The sequence below is a fragment of the Seriola aureovittata genome, chromosome 10 (assembly GCF_021018895.1).
Source record: "Seriola aureovittata isolate HTS-2021-v1 ecotype China chromosome 10, ASM2101889v1, whole genome shotgun sequence".
NCBI lineage: Eukaryota > Metazoa > Chordata > Actinopteri > Carangiformes > Carangidae > Seriola > Seriola aureovittata.
The window spans coordinates 18,652,185-18,676,066 of NC_079373.1; the positions used below are offsets into that span (position 1 = coordinate 18,652,185).

The following is a 23,882-nucleotide window of genomic DNA, read 5'->3' on the forward strand; positions in this document are numbered from 1 at the left end:
CATAAAAATTTCAAAAAACAACAGTATAGTAAGGCATAAAAATTTCGAAAAACATCACAGTATAGTAAGGCATAAAAGGTTTTAAAGACCTCATAATATAGTTAGGCATGAAATTTCATAGTATAGTAAGGCATAAAATGTCATAATAACGTCATAGTATATTAAGGCACAAAAATTTTGAAAAACGTCACAGTATAGGAATGCATAAAACTTCACTATACTATGACGCTTTTTGAAATTTTTATGCCTTACTGTACTATGACATTTTATGCCTTACTATACTATCACGTTTTTATGAGGCATACAATGTCAAGAAAACATCATAAGGCATTAAAGGTCATAAAAACCTCATAGTATAGTAAGGCATAAAACGTCACAGTATAATAAGGTATAAAAATGTCTAAAAATGTTATAGTATTGTAAAGGATGAAACGTCATAGTATAATAAGGTATAAAAATTTCAAAAAACGTCACAGTACAGTAAGGCATAAAACTTCATAAAAACGTGATAGTATAGTAAGGCATAAAAGGTCTTAAAAACGTCATAATATAGTTAGGCATGAAATTTCATAGTATAGTAAGGCATAAAACATCATAGTATAGTAAGGCATAAAAATTTCGAAAAACTTCATAGTATAGTTAGGCATGAAATTTCATAGTATAGTATGGCATAAAATTTCATAGTATAGTAAGGCATAAAAATTTTGAAAAAAAGTCATAGTATAGTAAGGCATAAAATGTCTTAAGAAACGTCATAGTTGAGTAAGGCATAAAAGGTCTTAAAAACGTCATAATATAGTTAGGCATGAAATTTCATAGTATAGTAAGGCATAAAACGTTATAGTATAGTAAAGCGTAAAAATTTCGAAAAACGTCATAGTATAGTTAGGCATGAAATTTCATAGTATAGTAAGGCATAAAATGTCATAATAACGTCATAGTATAGTCAGGCATAAAAATTTAGAAAAACGTCATAGTATAGTAAGGCATAAAATGTCATAATATCTTCATAGTATAGTAAGGCATAAAAATTTCGAAAAACGTCATGGCATAGTAAGGCATAAAAATTTCGAAAAACGTCATAGTATAGTTAGGCATGAAATTTCATAGTATAGTATGGTATAAAATGTCATAGTATAGTAAAGCATAAAAATTTCGAAAAAAAGTCATAGTATAGTAAGGCATAAAATGTCATAATAATGTCATAGTATAGTCAGGCATAAAAATTTAGAAAAATGTCATAGTATAGTAAGGCATAAAATGTCATAATAACTTCATAGTATAGTAAGGCATAAAAATTTCGAAAAACGTCATAGTATAGTAAGGCATAAAAATTTCGAAAAAAAGTCATGGTATAGTAAGGCATAAAATGTCTTAAAAACGTCATAGTATAGTAAGGCATAAAAGGTCTTAAAAACGTCAAAATATAGTTAGGCATGAAATTTCATAGTATAGTAAGGCATAAAACATCATAGTATAGTAAGGCATAAAAATTTCGAAAAAAAGTCATAGTATAGTTAGACATGAAATTTCATAGTATAGTATGGCATAAAATGTCATAGCATAGTAAGGCATGAAAATTTTGAAAAAAAGTCATAGTATAGTAAGGCATAAAATGTCTTAAAAACGTCATGGTATACTTAGGCATGAAATTTCATAGTATAGTAAGGCATAAAACGTCATAGTATAGTAAAGCATAAAAATTTCAAAAAACGTCATAGCATAGTTAGGCATGAAATTTCATAGTATAGTAAGGCATAAAATGTCATAATAACGTCATAGTATAGTCAGGCATGAAATTTCATAGTACAGTATGGCATAAAATGTCATAGTATAGTAAGGCATAAAAATTTCGAAAAACGTCATAGTATAATAAGGCATAAAAATTTAGAAAAAAAGTCATGGTATAGTAAGGCATAAAATGTCTTAAAAACGTCATAGTATAGTAAGGCATAAAAGGTCTTAAAAATGTCATAATATAGTTAGGCATGAAATTTCATAGTATAGTAAGGCATAAAACATCATAGTATAGTAAGGCATAAAATGTCTTAAAAACGTCATAGTATAGTAAGGCATAAAATGTCTTAAAAACGTCATGGTATACTTAGGCATGAAATTTCATAGTATAGTAAGGCATAAAACGTCATAGTATAGTAAAGCATAAAAATTTCAAAAAACGTCATAGCATAGTTAGGCATGAAATTTCATAGTATAGTAAGGCATAAAATGTCATAATAACGTCATAGTATAGTCAGGCATGAAATTTCATAGTACAGTATGGCATAAAATGTCATAGTATAGTAAGGCATAAAAATTTCGAAAAACGTCATAGTATAATAAGGCATAAAAATTTTGAAAAAAAGTCATAGTATAGTAAGGCATAAAATGTCTTAAAAACGTCATAGTATAGTAAGGCATAAAAGGTCTTAAAAATGTCATAATATAGTTAGGCATGAAATTTCATAGTATAGTAAGGCATAAAACATCATAGTATAGTAAGGCATAAAATGTCTTAAAAACGTCATAGTATACTTAGGCATGAAATTTCATAGTATAGTAAGGCATAAAACGTTATAGTATAGTAAAGCATAAAAATTTCGAAAAACGTCATAGCATAGTTAGGCATGAAATTTCATAATACAGTATGGCATAAAATGTCATAGTATAGTAAGGCATAAAAATTTCGAAAAACGTCATAGTATAATAAGGCATAAAAATTTTGAAAAACGTCATAGTATAGTTAGGCATGAAATTTCATAGTACAGTATGGCATAAAATGTCATAGTATAGTAAGGCATAAAAATTTCGAAAAAAAAGTCATAGTATAATAAGGCATAAAAAGTCTTAATGACTTCATAGTATAGTAAGGCATAAAAATTTCGAAAAACGTCATAGTATAATAAGGCATAAAAATTTTGAAAAAAAGTCATAGTATAGTAAGGCATAAAATGTCTTAAAAACGTCATAGTATAGTAAGGCATAAAAGGTCTTAAAAATGTCATAATATAGTTAGGCATGAAATTTCATAGTATAGTAAGGCATAAAACATCATAGTATAGTAAGGCATAAAATGTCTTAAAAACGTCATAGTATAGTAAGGCATAAAAGGTCTTAAAAATGTCAAAATATAGTTAGGCATGAAATTTCATAGTATAGTAAGGCATAAAACATAGCATAGTTAGGCATGAAATTTCATAGTATAGTAAGGCATAAAATGTCATAATAACGTCATAGTATAGTCAGGCATAAAAATTTAGAAAAACGTCATAGTATAGTAAGGCATAAAATGTCATAATAACTTCATAGTATAGTAAGGCATATAAATTTCAAAAAATATCAGTATTGTAAGGCATAAAATGTCATAGTATAGTAAGGCATAAAAATTTCAACAAACGTCATAGTATAGTAAGGCATAAAAAGTCTTAATGACTTCATAGTATAGTAAGGCATAAAAATTTTGAAAAAAAGTCATAGTATAGTAAGGCATAAAATGTCTTAAAAACGTCATAGTATAGTAAGGCATAAAAGGTCTTAAAAATGTCAAAATATAGTTAGGCATGAAATTTCATAGTATAGTAAGGCATAAAACATAGCATAGTTAGGCATGAAATTTCATAGTATAGTAAGGCATAAAATGTCATAATAACGTCATAGTATAGTCAGGCATAAAAATTTAGAAAAACGTCATAGTATAGTAAGGCATAAAATGTCATAATAACTTCATAGTATAGTAAGGCATATAAATTTCAAAAAATATCAGTATTGTAAGGCATAAAATGTCATAGTATAGTAAGGCATAAAAATTTCAACAAACGTCATAGTATAGTAAGGCATAAAAAGTCTTAATGACTTCATAGTATAGTAAGGCATAAAAATTTTGAAAAAAAGTCATAGTATAGTAAGGCATAAAATGTCTTAAAAACGTCATAGTATAGTAAGGCATAAAAGGTCTTAAAAATGTCATAATATAGTTAGGCATGAAATTTCATAGTATAGTAAGGCATAAAACATCATAGTATAGTAAGGCATAAAAATTTTGAAAAAAAGTCATAGTATAGTAAGGCATAAAATGTCTTAAAAACGTCATAGTATAGTAAGGCATAAAAGGTCTTAAAAATGTCATAATATAGTTAGGCATGAAATTTCATAGTATAGTAAGGCATAAAACATCATAGTATAGTAAGGCATAAAATGTCTTAAAAACGTCATAGTATAGTAAGGCATAAAAGGTCTTAAAAATGTCAAAATATAGTTAGGCATGAAATTTCATAGTATAGTAAGGCATAAAACATAGCATAGTTAGGCATGAAATTTCATAGTATAGTAAGGCATAAAATGTCATAATAACGTCATAGTATAGTCAGGCATAAAAATTTAGAAAAACGTCATAGTATAGTAAGGCATAAAATGTCATAATAACTTCATAGTATAGTAAGGCATATAAATTTCAAAAAATATCATAGTATTGTAAGGCATAAAATGTCATAGTATAGTAAGGCATAAAAATTTCAACAAACGTCATAGTATAGTAAGGCATAAAAATTTCGAAAAAAAGTCATAGTATAGCAAGGCATAAAGGGCTTAAAAATGTCAAAAGATAGTTAGGCATGAAATTTCATAGTATAGTAAGGCATAAAACATAGTATAGTAAGGCATAAAAATTTCGAAAAACGTCATAGTATAGTTAGGCATGAAATTTCATAGTATAGTATTGCATAAAATGTCATAGTATAGTAAGGAATAAAAATTTCGAAAATAAGTCATAGTATAGTAAGGCATAAAATGTCTTAAAAACGTCATAGTATACTTAGGCATGAAATTTTATACTATAGTAAGGCATAAAATGTCATAAGAACGTCATAGTATAGTCAGGCATAAAAATTTCGAAAAACGTCATAGTATAGTAAGGCACAAAAATTTCGAAAAATGTCACAGTATAGTAAGGCATAAAACGTCATAAAAACGTGATAGTATAGTAAGGCATAAAAATTTCAACAAACGTCATAGTATAGTAAGGCATAAAAATTTCGAAAAAAAGTCATAGTATAGTAAGGCATAAAGGGCTTAAAAATGTCAAAAGATAGTTAGGCATGAAATTTCATAGTATAGTAAGGCATAAAACATAGCATAGTTAGGCATGAAATTTCATAGTATAGTAAGGCATAAAATGTCATAATAACGTCATAGTATAGTCAGGCATAAAAATTTAGAAAAACGTCATAGTATAGTAAGGCATAAAATGTCATAATAACTTCATAGTATAGTAAGGCATATAAATTTCAAAAAATATCATAGTATTGTAAGGCATAAAATGTCATAGTATAGTAAGGCATAAAAATTTCAACAAACGTCATAGTATAGTAAGGCATAAAAAGTCTTAATGACTTCATAGTATAGTAAGGCATAAAAATTTTGAAAAAAAGTCATAGTATAGTAAGGCATAAAATGTCTTAAAAACGTCATAGTATAGTAAGACATAAAAGGTCTTAAAAATGTCATAATATAGTTAGGCATGAAATTTCATAGTATAGTAAGGCATAAAAGGTCTTAAAAATGTCATTATATAGTAAGGCATAAAACGTCATAGTATAAATAAGGCATAAAAATTTCGAAAACGTCATATTATAGTCAGGCATGAAATTTCATAGTATAGTAAGGCATAAAATGTCATAATAACGTCATAGTATAGTAAGGCATAAAAATTTCGAAAAACGTCATAGTATAATAAGGCATAAAATGTCATAAAAACATCATAGTATAGTAAGGCATAAAACGTCGTAGTATAGTAAGGCATAAAAATTTCAAAAAACGTCATAGTATAGTAAGGCATAGAATGTCATAAAAACGTGATAGTATAGTAAGGCATAAAAGGTCTTGAAAACGTCATAGTATAGTAAGGCATAAAACGTCACAGTATAGTAAGGCATAAAAGGTCTTAAAAATGGGATAGTATCGTTAGGCATAAAATGTCATAGTATAGTAAGGCATAAAAATTTCAAAAAACATCATAGTATAGTAAGGCATAAAACATCATGGTATAATAAGGTATAAAAATGTCTAAAAATGTTATAGTATTGTAAAGGATAAAACGTCATAGTATAGTGAGGCATAAAATGTCATACTATAGTAAGGCATAAAAATTATGCCTTACTATTACTATTACTATAGTAAGGCATAAAAATTTCAAAAAACGTCATAGTATAGTAAGGCATAAAAGGTCTTCAAAACGGGATAGTATCGTTAGGCATAAAATGTCATAGTATAGTAAGGAATAAAATGTCATAGTATAGTAAGGCATAAAAATTTCAAAAAACGTCATAGTATAGTAAGGCATAAGTCGTCATAGTATAGTAAGGCATAAAAAGTCATCAAAACGTCATAGTATAGTAAGGCATAAAACGTCATAAAAATGTGATAGTATAGTAAGGCATAAAAATGTCATTGTATAGTAAGGCATAAAAATTAAAAAAAACGTCATAGTATAGTAAGGCATAAAACATCAAGAAAACATCATAGTTTAGTAAGGCATTAAAGGTCATAAAAACCTCATAGTATAATAAGGCATAAAACGTCATAATATAGTAAGGTATAAAAATGTCTAAAAATGTTATAGTATTGTAAAGGCTAAAACGTCATAGTATAGTGAGGCATAAAATTTTCAAAAAACGTCATATTTTAGTAAGGCATAAAATGTCATAAAAACGTCATAGTATAGTAAGGCATAAAAATTTCGAAAAACGTTATAGTATAGTAAGACATAAAAGGTCTTAAAAACGGGATAGTATCATTAGGCATAAAATGTCATAGTATAGTAGGGCATAAAATTTCATAGTATAGCGAGGCATAAAAATAAAAAAAAACGTCATAGTATAGTAAGGCATAAAAAGTCATCAAAACGTCATAGTATAGTAAGGCATAAAACGTCATAAAAATGTGATAGTCTAGTAAGGCATAAAATGTCATTGTATAGTAAGGCATAAAAATTAAAAAAAACGTCATAGTATAGTAAGGCATAAAACGTCAAGAAAACATCATAGTTTAGTAAGGCATTAAAGGTCATAAAAACCTCATAGTATAATAAGGCATAAAACGTCATAAAAACGTGATAATATAGTAAGGTATAAAAATGTCTAAAAATGTGATAGTATTGTAAAGGATAAAACATCATAGTATACTGAGGCATAAAAATTTCAAAAAACGTCATAGTATAGTAAGGCATAAAATGTCATAAAATCGTCATAGTATAGTAAGGCATTAAAATTTTGAAAAATGTCATAGTATAGTAAGGCATAAAAATTTCAAAAAACGTCACAGTATAGTCAGGCATAAAACGTCATAAAAACGTGATAATATAGTAAGGCATAAAAGGTCTTAAAAACGGGATAGTATCGTTAGGCATAAAATGTCATAGTATAGTAAGGAATAAAATGTCATAGTATAGTAAGGCATAAAAATTTCAAAAAACATCATAGTATGTAAGGCATAAAACGTCAAGAAAACATCATAAGGCATTAAAGGTCATAAAAACCTCATAGTATAGTAAGGCATAAAACGTCATAGTATAATAAGGTATGAAAATGTCTAAAAATTTTATAGTATTGTAAAGGATAAAACGGGATAGTATAGTAAGGCATAAAACGTCATAAAAACGTGATAGTATAGTAATAGTAAAATTTCATGGTATAGTATGGCATAAAATGTCATAGTATAGTAAGGCATAAAAATTTCGAAAAAAAGTCATAGTATAGTAAGGCATAAAACGTCATAAAAACGTGTTAGTATAGTAATAGTAAAATTTCATGGTATAGTATGGCATAAAATGTCATAGTATAGTAAGGCATAAAAATTTCGAAAAAAAGTCATAGTATAGTAAGGCATAAAACGTCATAAAAACGTGTTAGTATAGTAACGCATAAAATGTCTTAAAAACGTCATAGTATAGTAAGGCATAAAATGTCACAATAACGTCATAGTATAGTAAGGCACAAAAATTCGAAAAATATCACAGTATAGTAAGGCATAAAACGTCATAAAAACGTGCTAGTATAGTAACGCATAAAAGGTCTTGAAAACGTCATAGTATAGTTAGGCATGAAATTTCATAGTATAGTAAGGCATAAAACGTCATAGTATAAGTAAGGCATAAAATTTTCGAAAACGTCATATTATAGTCAGGCTTGAAATTTCATAGTATAGTAAGGCATAAAAGGTCTTAAAAATGTCATTATATAGTAAGGCATAAAACGTCATAGTATAAATAAGGCATAAAAATTTCGAAAACGTCATATTATAGTCAGGCATGAAATTTCATAGTATAGTAAGGCATAAAATGTCATAAAAACATCATAGTATAGTAAGGCATAAAACGTCGTAGTATAGTAAGGCATAAAAATTTCAAAAAACGTCATAGTATAGTAAGGCATAGAATATCATAAAAACGTGATAGTATAGTAAGGCATAAAAGGTCTTGAAAACGTCATAGTATAGTAAGGCATAAAACGTCACAGTATAGTAAGGCATAAAAGGTCTTAAAAATGGGATAGTATCGTTAGGCATAAAATGTCATAGTATAGTAAGGCATAAAAATTTCAAAAAACATCATAGTATAGTAAGGCATAAAACATCATGGTATAATAAGGTATAAAAATGTCTAAAAATGTTATAGTATTGTAAAGGATAAAACGTCATAGTATAGTGAGGCATAAAAATTTTTAAAAAATGTCATAGTAAGGCATAAAATGTCATACTATAGTAAGGCATAAAAATTATGCCTTACTATTACTATTACTATAGTAAGGCATAAAAATTTCAAAAAACGTCATAGTATAGTAAGGCATAAAAGGTCTTCAAAACGGGATAGTATCGTTAGGCATAAAATGTCATAGTATAGTAAGGAATAAAATGTCATAGTATAGTAAGGCATAAAAATTTCAAAAAACGTCATAGTATAGTAAGGCATAAAACGTCATAGTATAGTAAGGCATAAAAAGTCATCAAAACGTCATAGTATAGTAAGGCATAAAACGTCATAAAAATGTGATAGTATAGTAAGGCATAAAAATGTCATTGTATAGTAAGGCATAAAAATTAAAAAAAACGTCATAGTATAGTAAGGCATAAAACATCAAGAAAACATCATAGTTTAGTAAGCCATTAAAGGTCATAAAAACCTCATAGTATAATAAGGCATAAAACGTCATAATATAGTAAGGTATAAAAATGTCTAAAAATGTTATAGTATTGTAAAGGCTAAAACGTCATAGTATAGTGAGGCATAAAATTTTCAAAAAACGTCATATTTTAGTAAGGCATAAAATGTCATAAAAACGTCATAGTATAGTAAGGCATAAAAATTTCGAAAAACGTTATAGTATAGTAAGACATAAAAGGTCTTAAAAATGGGATAGTATCATTAGGCATAAAATGTCATAGTATAGTAGGGCATAAAATTTCATAGTATAGCGAGGCATAAAAATAAAAAAAAACGTCATAGTATAGTAAGGCATAAAAAGTCATCAAAACGTCATAGTATAGTAAGGCATAAAACGTCATAAAAACGTGATAGTATAGTAAGGCATAAAATGTCATTGTATAGTAAGGCATAAAACGTCAAGAAAACATCATAGTTTAGTAAGGCATTAAAGGTCATAAAAACCTCATAGTATAATAAGGCATAAAACGTCATAATATAGTAAGGTATAAAAATGTCTAAAAATGTGATAGTATTGTAAAGGATAAAACATCATAGTATACTGAGGCATAAAAATTTCAAAAAACGTCATAGTATAGTAAGGCATAAAATGTCATAAAATCGTCATAGTATAGTAAGGCATTAAAATTTTGAAAAATGTCATAGTATAGTAAGGCATAAAAATTTCAAAAAACGTCACAGTATAGTAAGGCATAAAACGTCATAAAAACGTGATAATATAGTAAGGCATAAAAGGTCTTAAAAACGGGATAGTATCGTTAGGCATAAAATGTCATAGTATAGTAAGGAATAAAATGTCATAGTATAGTAAGGCATAAAAATTTCAAAAAACATCATAGTATAGTAAGGCATAAAACGTCATAGTATAATAAGGTATAAAAATGTCTAAAAATGTTATAGTACTGTAAAGGATAAAACATCATAGCATAGTAAGGCATAAAATGTCATACTATAGTAAGGCATAAAAATTTCAAAAAACGTCATAGTATAGTAAGACATAAAAGGTCTTAAAAAGGGGATAGTATCGTTAGGCATAAAATGTCATAGTATAGTAAGACATAAAAGGTCTTAAAAACGGGATAGTATCGTTAGGCATAAAATGTCATAGTATAGTAAGGCATAAAATGTCATAGTACAGTAAGGCATAAAACGTCAAGAAAACATTATAGTTTAGTAAGGCATTAAAGGTCATAAAAACCTCATAGTATAGTAAGGCATAAAACGTCATAGTATAATAAGGTATAAAAATGTCCAAAAATGTTATAGTATTGTAAAGGATAAAACGTCATAGTATAGTGAGGCATAAAAATAAAAAAAAAACGTCATAGTATAGTAAGGCATAAAAGGTCTTAAAAACGGGATAGTATCGTTAGGCATAAAAATTTCGAAAAACGTCAAAGTATAGTAAGGCATAAAAGGTCTTAAAAACGGGATAGTATCGTTAGGCATAAAAATTTCGAAAAACGTCATAGTATAGTAAGGCATAAAAGGTCTTAAAAACGGGATAGTATCGTTAGGCATAAAATGTCATAGTATAGTAAGGAATAAAACGTCATAGTATAGTAAGGAATAAAAATTTCAAAAAACGTCATAGTATAGTAAGGCATAAAATATCATAGTATAATAAGGTATAAAAATGTCTAAAAATGTTATAGTATTGTAAAGGCTAAAACGTCATAGTATAGTGAGGCATAAAAATTTCAAAAAACGTCATAGTTTAGTAAGGCATAAAATGTCATAAAAACGTCATAGTATAGTAAGGCATAAAAATTTCGAAAAACGTTATAGTATAATAAGACATAAAAGGTCTTAAAAACGGGATAGTATCATTAGGCATAAAATGTCATAGTATAGTAAGGCATAAAATGTCATAGTATAGTGAGGCATTAAAATTTTAAAAAACGTCATAGTATAGTAAGGCATAAAAAGTCATCAAAACGTCATAGTATAGTAAGGCATAAAATGTCATAGTACAGTGAGGCATAAAAATTTAAAAAAACGTCATAGTTTAGTAAGGCATAAAATGTCATAAAAACGTCATAGTATAGTAAGGCATAAAAATTTCGAAAAAAGTTATAGTATAGTAAGACATAAAAGGTATTAAAAACGGGATAGTATCATTAGGCATAAAATGTCATAGTATAGTAAGGCATAAAATGTCATAGTATAGTGAGGCATAAAAATTTAAAAAAACGTCATAGTATAGTAAGGCATAAAAAGTCATCAAAACGTCATAGTATAGTAAGGCATAAAATGTCATTGTATAGTAAGGCATAAAAATGTCAAAAAACGTCATAGTATAGTAAGGCATAAAACATCAAGAAAACATCATAGTTTAGTAAGGCATTAAAGGTCATAAAAACCTCATAGTATAGTAAGGCATAAAACGTCATAGTATAGTGAGGCATAAAAATTTAAAAAAACGTCATAGTATAGTAAGGCATAAAATGTCATAAAAACGTCATAGTATAGTATGACATAAAATGTCATAGTACAGTGAGCCATAAAAATTTCGAAAAAAAAGTCATGGTATAGTAAGGCATAAAAGGTCTTAAAAACGTCATAATATAGTTAGGCATGAAATTTCATAGTATAGTAAGGCATAAAACGTCATAGTATAGTAAGGCATAAAAATTTTGAAAAACATCACAGTATAGTTAGGCATGAAATTTCATAGTATAGTATGGCATAAAATGTCATAGTATAGTGAGACATTAAAATTTCGAAAAACGTCACAGTATAGTAAGGCATAAAATGTCATAAAAACATGATATTATAGTAAGGCATGAAATGTCATAGTGTAGTAAGGCATAAAAATTCTAAAAAACGTTGTGTAATAATGCAGAAAAGGTCATGAAAACTTCATAGTATAGTAAGGCAGACAGCTTCATAGTGTAGTAAAGCATGAAACGTCATAGTATACATAGTCAAAAAATGTCATAGTATAGTAAGGCATAAAAGGTCATAAAAACTTCATAGTACAGTAAGGTATCAAAGGTCATAAAAACGTCATGGTTTAGTAGGGATAAAACATCATAGTATAGTAAGGCATAAAAAATGTCAAAAAACATCATCGTATATTAAGGCAATAAAGGTCATTAAAAATGTGATAATATAGTAAGGCATAAAATATCCTGAAAACGTTATAGTATGGCAAGGCATAAAATGTCAAAAAACATGATAGTATAGTAAGGCATAAAATGTCATAGTATAGTAATGCAGTGTTTATAGAAACACTGGAGAATGTTTCATGCTTTAGTCATAAAATGCACAATACCTTCCACATGCAAGCTTATCTGCTGCACTGTATTTGCTATCATTACTCGTTTTTGATGGAATTGCTACTTGTGTGTTTTCATCGGTTGTGCTATAAGAAATGCATGTTTTATGGGAGCTCAAACATCACACTGTCCTGTCCCATCGTGGCTGCTCCAGCAGTTTTCATCCTCGCTGTGTCTGTTCGGTCTTCCTCCTCCTCCTCTCCACTGCTTGCTCTGTCTTACCTGCAGCCGTGTCTTTATCCTGTGAACCCCATTGTTTATTAGTTTGTTTGTTCTCTTTCTTCTCTCTTCCCTTTTTTTGTCCCCTTCTCTTCCCGTCTGTGTACCTAGGCAGCCCATTGAGTAACTTCTTTGACGTAATTAAACAACTTTTTTCAGACGAGAAGAACGGACAGGTGCCCTTCCCCTCTGGCACGCCCTCCAAGCACTGCCCCTCGCCCATGCACGCCAGGAGGCACGAGCCAGAAAATAATGACACCAAATGCCCTGCTGCGGGCCGAGACAGAGCCAAGTTGTCGGTGGCGTCTGTGGGGACACAGGAGGAGTCTTAAACTGAGACACTGTGTAGTTGAGCCAGTGCTAACCCATCCCAGTATCACTTTAAGCCAGCCGCACAGAGAGAATATTCTATCTGTACATAGCTAGATGTATATAATCATTTATGAACATTTCTTTTTGTATAAAATGACTTTATATAGATAGAAATATATTGAGAGAATCAAAGTGATATTTTACAAACAGCATACTGCACCTACATGACAAACACACTCCTGTTCTTCCATTCTCCTTTTCATCACCCACTCAATGTTCACCATTATCATCCACCCCTCCACCCCACCAGTCAAATCGCCTGTGGCCCTTGCTCTGTTTTTTGCTCCCTTGCTGCTAATCTGTATGATGACCTGACTTGTTTCTGATACCAGGAATTATCCAGAAAACCTATTAAGCCCCTCCTCCTGCTCCCTGCTCCGTTCGCCCTCCCTCCACCACCACCCCTCCGCCGCCACCACCACTACCACCAGCACCACCACCAACCGCCCCCCCGAGCTTGCCGAGAGAGACGGACATTTGTTGACGGAGGACTGCTTTTAGAGGTGCGCTCAGAAAAGGATGGTGGTGGGGAGTTACCATGGAAACAGACCCTTCACGCAGACTTCTACTTTCATCTCCCTCTGCACCCCTTCTACACCTCTGGCAGCCATCAGTAGTCGTTGAAAATACCTTTAGTGTTCCCTACTCATGTTAGAAACACACAAACACACACGTGCACAACTCATCTACACACATCTTTATGAAACAAGAACGCACACTCCCCTCTCCAACCGGCTCCCTTTTTCCTCTCTTTTCGAGCTCAAGGTGCACTGATTAATTGGAAAACAAGCATTTTACAACAAGACAACACATACAAACAGAAAATATATATACATGCATACATGCACAGGTTTAGTATGCATAAAAAACTCTGGGATGGATTAACAAGAGCATGAACAACAACAACAACAACAACAACAACAACAGCAACCACAACAACAAAAAGAAGACATGCAGAAAAAACTGACTGATTCAGAGGAGGAGAGAAGGGGGAGGAGTTTTGTGGAAAGCCCAAACAGCCGACGCGGATGCTTGCTGGATTGTATTTGTTTGCTTTTTAATGTACTTTCTTTGTGAAGAACTGGGTTTAAAATACTAACTGACTTTATTAGACTTAATACTATTGCTGCAAACGGACTGGAATTGTGATTTCAGAGAGGAGCGGGGTGTGAGCAGAACAGGGCAGGGGCAGGGGCAGTGGGGGAGATATGATATGATATGATATGATAGTATAGGGTTGGGGGGAGGGACGTGGGTGGGTATGTGGGTATTTAAAATGAATGATCTATTCTGTTGTACAGACTGATATCATTTCTTATGTAAAAAAAATGAAATGTCTAGTGGTGACACTATGTTTAGATACCATAGGGACAGGTTGGTAAACCTGCACCTGCCACATACTGTTATTTTAAATTCTTCTGTGTATTTTTGTTACATCATCATTTCTGTCTTTGTTTGATTGACCTAATACTGATCCAAACATTCCTGTTCCCTGTTATCTGCAGCACTTTGTCTTTGGTTTTCCATTCATACCTCTCTCTTAGTCTCACTTACCAGCAGTAGGAGTAGAGGAACAAAAAAAATGATGACATGATAAATGCAATTGTGGATATTTTTGTATTTTTGTCCTTATTTATTCATGTTTGTTCATCTCACTGTTTGGATTCCTAATTTATTATTACTTGGCTATTTATATGAACAAAGCTGTTAGGTCAGTTGAATGTTATTTATTACCCTCTTGTGTGTTCGTAAATTGGGCAAACATTTGAAGAAAAAACAGACTTTCTTTTCTTTTGTTTTGGTCCGACTTTAACAGAATTATGTGAACATTGACAAAGTCACAAATTCTCCTTTCCCTGACCTCTCTGAAGAGGGAAAGAGAACTTGTGGGAACTCTTGGAAAAAAATGATTTACCAGTAATTTAAGAATGTAGACTTAGCCTCTTTTTGGAGAGGGAATATGCTCTTCTATCAATATTTGTCAGTTTCATATTATTGTGCGTGTAGGCCAGGCCTGAGGAGAAGCACACCACAGATCCCAGTCTACTTCTTCTCTTTGTAAATAGACAGACAAACCTTGGGGGTTGATTGTCTTCTCAACCATGCTGGGGATTCCTGCTCTATGCTTTTAGCTTGTATTGCTGTGTGCATGTCAAACATGAGCTTTTCTTTGCATGGCTTTAGTGTTAATGTCCCATGCCAAAACTCACTCCTTCTCTCAGCCTTCATTGATTCTCTCTCCACAAAACTACTTTTTAATGTTTTAAATTCCCCCCTCTGTCCCTTACTTTTCACCCTCTCTGCTTTTATATCTGGCCTTCTTTTTGTTTTCTTTTTTTTTTTTTTTTTCTTATTGTCCCCTTGCTCCCGCTGATCTTTACCTTCCTCCTCCTCCTCCTCCTCCTCCTCCTCTTATCTTGTGCACAAAGTTTTTGAACGATGCTTCCTTTACTCTGTACCTCTCTCTGGAAGGCTCAGTGGTCTGAGCTCTCTCTACCTGTAAGTAGAAGAGGCACAGGGAGTGGATATCAGTACTACAAACACAAAGCAATACCCTATTGTTCACCCTCCTTTCTGTTTTCTACAATGGGAAGCTAGCAGCACTAAGGACATCCAATGATTCTGAGGTCCAGAGTGGCCTTTTGACAGAGCAGGAACAAAACTTACTGATGTAATCCCCATATAACATAACTGTGAGCATCTTCAGTGCTGAAACAAATAAACTCATTCAGTTATGGTGTGTTTGTTTTTCCTTTTTCTACATGTATGGGTAAGTGCAGACCTTAAAGGAATTACTCAGAGTTGTAAAGCTGTCATGACTTTATAGCACATAAGATTAATGTAGTGCATTACTTCACCATCCCAGCAATTCCTGTAATGATGTATTTTATTTACTCCTTTATTGCACATGTAATGACTTCCATGTTGTAGGTTTGTGCAATTGCAAGTCTGATGTTTTCCTCATTTCAGGTGAGTCTTTACTAATTCACAACCAGATGGCAATGGAATAGTTTGGAATAGTTTGTATCAGTAAAAAAAAGAGAAGGTTTGTTAACCAGGTTTATTACAATAATCAGCATTGAAACAGACCTTATGGAGTCCAAATCCCATTTTGGATTTGGGTGCTGTACCTGTGTAAAAGCATTAAACCTCAGCATACATAAGCTTAATTAACTGTTAGAGTGTACCTGGAAGAACAACAGTTATACAAAAGCAACTTCTTTTAAACAATAATATTAATAATTTGCTTGGATTACAAACAAAATAAAAGGGAACACCCCGTTAAATACTCTCACATCTTTTTTTTTTCTCATTAAATAGAAAATGTCCATCCCACTCTTCAGTAAGTGTTGTGTGTCTCTGGTTGTACTTTTTTTTTTTTTTTTTTTTAAATAGAAAATAAAAACATGAAGTTACATAAAAAGTACATTTGTTAATCCAGAGCTTCCATCAATGCTGGAGGCACTGAGTCCATCTCCTTCCTCCCACTCTGCATTATTAGTTAAAATGGGACAAAGCCAAAAGTCCAGCATGGCTGCCTCACTTGATTCTTTTATAGATGCTTCAGTCTATTAACACTTTACATAGCTTCAGTCAGAACCAGGAGGGTGCCACTGATCCCAATCCTCCAAGGCAACTATTGATTTTGCCAGTTTTGTCCATTAGAGGGCAGCAGTGTTTCATGATTCAAAGTTGCCACCTGTTGCATCCATCTGTTGCTTCTCCAGTTAAGCTTCCCGAGCCTTGGAGAAAAGCATCACATTGTCCAGTTTTCTTCTTCATAAACATGCTGTACACTGCAAGAAATGTCAAGATGGAGTGGTTGGCAGAAAAAAGACACTGAATTGTCCACCAAGCAAAATCTAACTGCTGCCAAATATTTCACTGATCTGCGTCCCAGTGTCAAAGTACTGTGGACGTTGCTTGTTACCAGAGCCAGGATCAGATGTTACTAAGAAAACATCTGTACTCCAACCATTTAGACATCTCTCTAAAGATCTGATCCTGTATCAATGATAAAAGGAAACTTCCGCTCTAACGCTGCCACATAGTTCCACTTATTTCTGTCCTCTCTCTTCTCAGCATCCGTCCTGTTGTCCTCAGACTCGGGAAGTGACGTAGAGAGAGCGTAGTCGTTGAGCCAGGGTGGCCTCCAGCTCCTCCAGAGGTGAGTCTCCCCGGCTGTGAACCAGCGTAGAAGTGGAATTGTTCCCATGTCGGGCCGCGGGGGGTCCCAACAGCAGGGTCCTGAAGCCCTCTCTCTCCAGCAGAGCAGGCATCTGCTGTAAGAAGTACCCTTCACAGAATGAGCTCAGCTCCAACGAACCGTGAGCCTGAAATAAGAGAGGACAATGTAATGGTCATGTTTTGTTGGCGCATAAAAAAAAATGATGGTGTAACATCATATAACTTCATGTCTAAAATCCTCTCAATTATGATGCTAAAGATTTTCATATAAACTCTCTCTCCTTCAGTTACCTTAGTTACTGAGGCAAACAGAGCACAGCTCTGCTATATAATCAAGTTTTCTATATTTCTTTGCATATAAGTACATATATATTGCTTCTCAGTGTGTGTTACCTTGGCTGTCTTGTAGATGCTGACTGCATTATCCAGGCTGATGTGATGAGAGCAGATGAGTTCACAGTGTCTTTGTAGCGCCCCCAGCTGGAACAGACTGGCTGCTGACAACAACTGCAGGAGAAAACAGAAGCATATGACATTCAGTAACACACAGAAAGCCAAAGCATGGACACATGATTTAAGGACAATTTTTTTTTATATAGTGTGGCTTTTTATACTTTGCTATTACATTATAAAATATAGCGTTTTGCACATCATCCATGTTAAAACAGACAAATCAACACTGAAAGAAATGTTCCTAGTTGTGCCAAATGATTTATTTTATACATTTATTTGAAAATCATTTACTTTAAAATAAAGATGAATGTTGAAGTTCCTGTGCCAAGTGTTAAACATTGTCTCAATTTTATTTCCTTTTCAATCTTTGACCTGCTGTGATTATAATAGTTATTTATGCAAGCAGTTTGACATTTAGTCTTATGTAATAGACCTCTGTGAGTGTAATTTTGGTATGTTTACCTTTGTTTACAGTTCCAGTAAGTTTTTCTTTCAATTTTCCTTTATTGGAATACACAGCAACAATTCTAAACCTAGCTGACCTCATTGAGAAAAAAGAAACTGCATAGAAACATGTAGAAGGACCAAGGTGATCAGGAGGTTGCTGTTGGTTATTATGTATATAGTGTACACCACTGTTATATGCTCACTCATTAGATTCCAATCTATAACTAACACACACTTTGCTGTGCCAACAAGAACAAAATCTTTCACACAACTACCCAGAGAGATGGTGTGTATCTGTTTAGCTATTCTCACCTCCAACAAGTCAGGCACATTTGTTTTCAGCGACTCTGTTCCTCCACAGTACAGGTATGACATCATCATCTGCAGATAGGTCAGAGGGGCCATTATTGTCATACATTATGCACTCCAGTTTTTTTCCCCATTAACCTTCTTAAACCATAAATGTAATGTTATTATAGGAATTAGTATTTGTTACCTGGAAAATGCTGTAATTAATGTCACTGATCTCAACCTCCTTGTTGGGGCTTCCATCTGCTCCAGAAGACGCCAGCAGAGACTTGAATCTAAAAGAAATCAAATATCTTCATCAAAGCCCTTTAAGATTTTTTTTTAAAGAAACCACTGTGTCCAAGTAGGATAATGTTTTCCATCTGTCCGGTGTGAATGTGTCTGCACTCACCTGTCAGAAGCTGTGATCAGCAGCACCTTGTGGCCATAGAATGGTTTTCCCTCCACCACAAACGTCACATCTGACATCTCCTGGTTATTCAGGAAGTGAGGGTCTGCAGAAAACAAAAAACAGCACCTCCTTACAATTCCATTCACTTTTTGTCAAACATGGAATCCACTCATTTAAGTTGATTACTATTCCCTAGTTCAAGTTTCTTAGTTCTGAGAATTTGCTGCTTGGATTTGTCTTACATGATAATCAACTGACAATCTTTGGGGTTTAGGGCATAAAACAAGCACATGGCTTTAGGAAATTTAGGTTGTATTTTTTCAGTATTTTCTGGCATTTTATAGACTAAAGGATGAATATATTAATCAACAAAACAATAAGCAGATTAGTCAGTAATGAAGATAATTAATGCAGCTCTTACGCCATTGAAGAATGTCAACATAAAGCCATTACAGTCTTCTATTTCGAGAAACACTGAGCCATGTCTGTTCATATGCATGCAAGAATCATAGTTTCCTTACCCAACTGTGCTGAAAGAGTTGCCTTCATTTCAGGGACGGCTGGAAGGGGTGCTGGGCCAAAACAGTGACTAAAAATAGCTGCCAACTGCTGGATAATGGCATCATTCTGGAAGAAAATGAAGAGTGAGGGGGGCATTATATCAAAAGAAAACATGAATAGGAAGACAAGCAGACACAGTGAGGTTTGAGTTTGACTATACCTTGTTGGTACGTAAGATATTAAACATGAGGGGCAGGCCTATTGTGACCAACTCCTCACAGTAGTCCTCTTCTCTGATCGTGGTGAACTCTCTGAGGAGGGATAGAGTGACCCCTGCCCTGGACTGCTGCTGGGCACAACGCAGAGATTCTAGCCACACATGTAGTTTCCATGGTACACCTGGTTAAGAAAGAGGGGATTCATGTTTTTTTTTTAATTTTTCAAAATAGGTTCAATTTGAGAAGTAAGCCCATCATCTTCCTACTATCTGATAGTTACCCATAGCTCGTAGCTCCATGGTGACATCCAGGTAGCCATGCTCAGCGCTGTAATAGCTGGCCTCTTGCAGAGCCTTCATCCTGGCCTTGCAAAGCCTGGGTATGCCCACCTCTGGCAGGGCCCCAGGGCCAGAGGAAGGGGTAGGGAGGGGGGAGAGAGGGATGAAAGGGCAGATCCCTGCCTCCTCACCCTCCACCCCCTCAGCTAAGATCTCCTCCAGAGACAGGACATCCTCTTTGACTTGCTGGGGCTGAGTCAGTAGCTTTCTCAGCACGTTCCTGGCAAGATAAATGTGAGGAAGAAGGAGGGAAGAAAGAGGAGATGCAAGGAAGGAAGGAAAGAACAAAGAAAGAAAGCATGAAAACATTACTAAATGTCATCACCGCAAAACACACATTCATTTCTGTGACCCAGTGCCCTGCCCTCCCTTCCCCTCTGATTACATAATCCGTCACCCTCACTGTGGAATGTGAAGTGTTGAGTCTACATTCTGCTCACACATACACACAGTGAACAGGTGGAGAGAGGTTTACACTACCAAATGGTGTTCACAGACAGATGCACTCTGAATAGAAGGAGACCCTGACCTCGCTTTTCATAGTCAAATACTTTTATGGACTTCAAGTTCATCACATGATAAAAGGAATGACTCTCCTGAAAGCTCGGATGTGGACTCAGGTCGAGTATGATATAGCGCTGCCATGGCTAATGTTATTTCTGTTACTTTCTTCTCTGCACTTTAGCCTCAAGTCGGCATCTGTGGTCAACGTACTGTTTTCAGGTCAGACTGATGGTAACATACCTGTGTCCATGTGCGGCGGCATGACTGAAGCAGTTCATGTCTTCGTAGAGAGAGGACGTAAGGGCATTTCCATCGTGGGTCTTTGATAAGGGGTCAGCACCTCGTGCCAAAAGCAAACTCACCATCTCATAGTTGCCTGGGAAGCACATTAACAGTCAATTACATACAGAGACAGCTCCTAAAGACATTTAAATGTGGTGTTTTAAAAATTCATTAGTGTACTTATACTCTAGATGTCTGCTTTCTTTTCTTCATGCTTTTTCAAACAAGCAAACCTATTCATATTAAGCACTATTTACATGCTGTCATTGCTGCTATGTGCAGCATGTGTCTCTTTTACTAGAGCTATGTGTGGCTTTCAGATGATCCCACAGAGGAATGCTGCCCAGAGGCTTCTAAACAACCACAGGCAGCACTCTGCTCCTCACTGTGCCTTCATTCACCCTTGCATTTCCTTGTTTCTGCAGCCAGTGTGTCACTCACAGCTCAATCCTATGTTACTCTTGGTGGTCCTTTGGAAAACTGACACACACTACTGTATTTGTCACTGCTAATTGTGAGAGTTGTTATTATTTTTTTTGCTGAATGTTACTATAGAGGCTGTCATTCATTCATCTTTTCCTTTGCTTGACCCTCCTACAGACTTTCCGCCTGTATAATTTAGTAGTAAGTAGTAATTTAGCTACTATAAATCAGATCAGAACACAGACCTACTATAAGCCAGAGAGTTCTCTAACATCAGCTGTGCCTGGTGTGAGTATGTGTATGTGCGTGTGTGTTTGCCCACCTGCTGCTGAAGCCAGCTGCAATGGGGTGTCTGCCGTGCTCTCCTGTCCATTGCGGACTGCAGCCCCCTCCACATTGGCCCCTGCATCCAAAAGGAGCTGTAGAGACACACCACATCTGTTATATTAAGCAATGTTTGACATCCTGTAACTTATTTATGGCCTGACCTCTGACCTCACATTTGTGAAACCACTTTTCAAAGGATTAACATCATATCCACAGTAAGCTTGGGACAATGTAGGACAAACTGCATTTATTGTGCATATGTAGCAGAATAGTAGAAAGTACCCCAGCCACGCTGCATGTCAAACAAGGCTTTTCTACACGAGTCACATCTGGTGGGTTCTAAATGTGTGTGTATTTGTGTCTTTCCAACCTGCACAACAGAGATGTGTCCATGCAGCACGGCGAAGGTGAGGGCTGCCCAGTGTCGACTATCAGGATGTACAGATGGGTGCTTTGGGGAGCATGGTGGAACCTGCCAGCACATGACAAATCAGTGTTACAGACCATGATCATACTCTGAAGAAAACAAAGAAAACATTAAATTCATCACAGTGTCTGTGAACCTAGGTGCTTTAAAATTAATATGTCCCTTGTTGGTATCTGTAGAAGTATACATAATGTTCAGCATCTGAATAAATCTGTCCATCTGTTGAAGTTGTTTAAGCATATGTACCGCCACATCAAGGTTGGCCCCAGCATCGATCAACATCTGGACTAAGGCCTCATCTCCAGCTGCGCAGGCATACATCAGAGGGGTCATTCCCTGAGTGATAAACACAAAAATAGAGCAATGAATAGATTGGAAAGGGAAATAAATTCATGAAGTAATGCTGATGATATTTGGATGTGATTTCCCATGTATATTGCTGCAGTATTCCACTCAACACACTTCATACATAAAAACACAAAGAGATAGATGTTCAGTACCTGGTCGTCCATGCTGTTGACCCCATCTGGCCCCAGCAGATCGATTGCTTGGCCTATGAGGTCTGTGCGTCCACAGTTTAGCATCCGAAAACCTAAGTCTAGATGGAATTTGTCTGTGGCAGCTTTGGAGTCCAGACGCTTGAAGGAGCTAAAACAACATTCAGGCCTGATGGAGACAGAGACACAAGGAGAGTAAGATAATGAACGACCACTTCACTTTCAAGTTGTGTGAGGTAAGAGAGGTAGGGCTGAGTCTGAGAAGACATGCTTCTGTTCTCCACTCAGACAGAAAAAACATAAAGACACGAGAGCCAAAATCATTTGTTTCAACCTCATGCATTTTATATATTTTTGCATCTGATGCTTTCCTTTAGAAATGAGTACACTTAATCAAAATGTTAATGAGCCACATTACAGCCAGTGAACACTCATTAATCTACAGTTTGTAATTATGTGTTAGTGCGAACCGATTAAATTACAAGCTCATAGTTCATGGGATTAAAGGAAATACACATCTGGACGTGCAACACTGAGCAATTGTGTTTTGTTTCGTCTCTACTAATTAGATTAACTTAATAAAGACGCTTGGAGTCGAGAAAATTAAATTGAGGTATTATCTGAAGACACGCGTAAGGTTTAGATTTTAAATGTCATGTTTCTGTGAGAGCTCATATCGCTGCGTTTAGTTTTATGTCGCCATGTCCAGATTAAAAATCCAGCAGGACAACCCTAGTGAGTGTTATGTGTGTGTTCTCATTTACTTCAGCTGTCTTGGTTCACAGTCCAGTCCTGGAAGGAGAAGGCGTGCGGTTTGTCTGACATCATCGCTGTCCACCAACAGACTCTTGCGATGCTCAGCATGAACTATGGCCACTCTCATCCACTCCATCAGAGGTGGCAGCAGCAGGAACGGCCTGTGAAGAAAAAAGATAAATAATTCAACTTCTATCTATATGTTCGACACAATAGAAATTCCAACGAGGTATAAAACATTTGTATTCAACTGGAATGAAGGTATGCTTCTCTGGTAAAGCAGTGATTTCACATAAACTTTCTTTTGTATTGGCCTAAAGAAGGTTCCGTGCTGAGTGGAAGATTTCTTCAACACTCACGACTCAGTTATGTCGAGAAGGAACTCATAAACTGTACTCCACCAGATGACTTATGTGTGTCTGGCAGCGCTTCCTCCCAATGCTGACCAATGCACAGTGAGTCACCTTTAAACACACCCACACATGTAACACTGCACAGAGCACCTCACCTCTATCAATCGCACATACCTGCCAGCTTTCACACACCATACACAGTTGACATTACACTTTAAAGTCATCACACATGCACGCTCACACCCTAAGATAACAGATGTACACATGTATGAGTAACGAGTGTTTATATGTTGGTTGCCAGGTTGTGTTGTTAAACAGCAGCTCCCTTCACCCGTAAGCTATGACTGGAGATGGGAACAGAACTGTGACTTAATATGCGCTGTGG

At 34.3% G+C, this 23,882-nt stretch overlaps 2 protein-coding genes across 6 annotated transcripts in view; one reads left to right on the forward strand and one right to left on the reverse strand.

Annotated features, from left to right (window-relative positions):
* Positions 1–17,816, forward strand: part of brsk2a (BR serine/threonine kinase 2a) — a 175,388-nt gene extending 157,572 nt beyond the window's left edge. For 2 of the 5 annotated variants that reach the window (XM_056386258.1, XM_056386260.1), the window contains one exon: positions 12,823–15,823. In XM_056386258.1, coding sequence (XP_056242233.1) covers positions 12,823–13,043 — 221 coding nt within the window. In that variant the 3' untranslated portion in view covers positions 13,044–15,823. Of the gene's footprint in view, positions 1–12,822; positions 15,824–17,166; positions 17,252–17,680 lie in introns of those variants that run through there. The other 3 variants (XM_056386261.1, XM_056386259.1, XM_056386262.1) reach the window with 3 other exon arrangements.
* Positions 16,130–23,882, reverse strand: part of abtb2b (ankyrin repeat and BTB (POZ) domain containing 2b) — a 44,121-nt gene continuing 36,368 nt past the window's right edge. Inside the window, exons 4-17 of the mRNA XM_056386257.1 lie at positions 23,153–23,305; positions 22,392–22,557; positions 22,138–22,227; positions 21,835–21,936; positions 21,460–21,556; positions 20,673–20,808; positions 19,871–20,148; positions 19,593–19,771; positions 19,393–19,498; positions 18,872–18,974; positions 18,668–18,755; positions 18,484–18,552; positions 17,665–17,778; positions 16,130–17,417 (exon numbers count right to left, since the gene is read on the reverse strand). Coding sequence (XP_056242232.1) covers positions 17,184–17,417; positions 17,665–17,778; positions 18,484–18,552; positions 18,668–18,755; positions 18,872–18,974; positions 19,393–19,498; positions 19,593–19,771; positions 19,871–20,148; positions 20,673–20,808; positions 21,460–21,556; positions 21,835–21,936; positions 22,138–22,227; positions 22,392–22,557; positions 23,153–23,305 — 1,915 coding nt within the window. The 3' untranslated portion in view covers positions 16,130–17,183. The remainder of the gene's footprint in view (positions 17,418–17,664; positions 17,779–18,483; positions 18,553–18,667; positions 18,756–18,871; positions 18,975–19,392; positions 19,499–19,592; positions 19,772–19,870; positions 20,149–20,672; positions 20,809–21,459; positions 21,557–21,834; positions 21,937–22,137; positions 22,228–22,391; positions 22,558–23,152; positions 23,306–23,882) is intronic.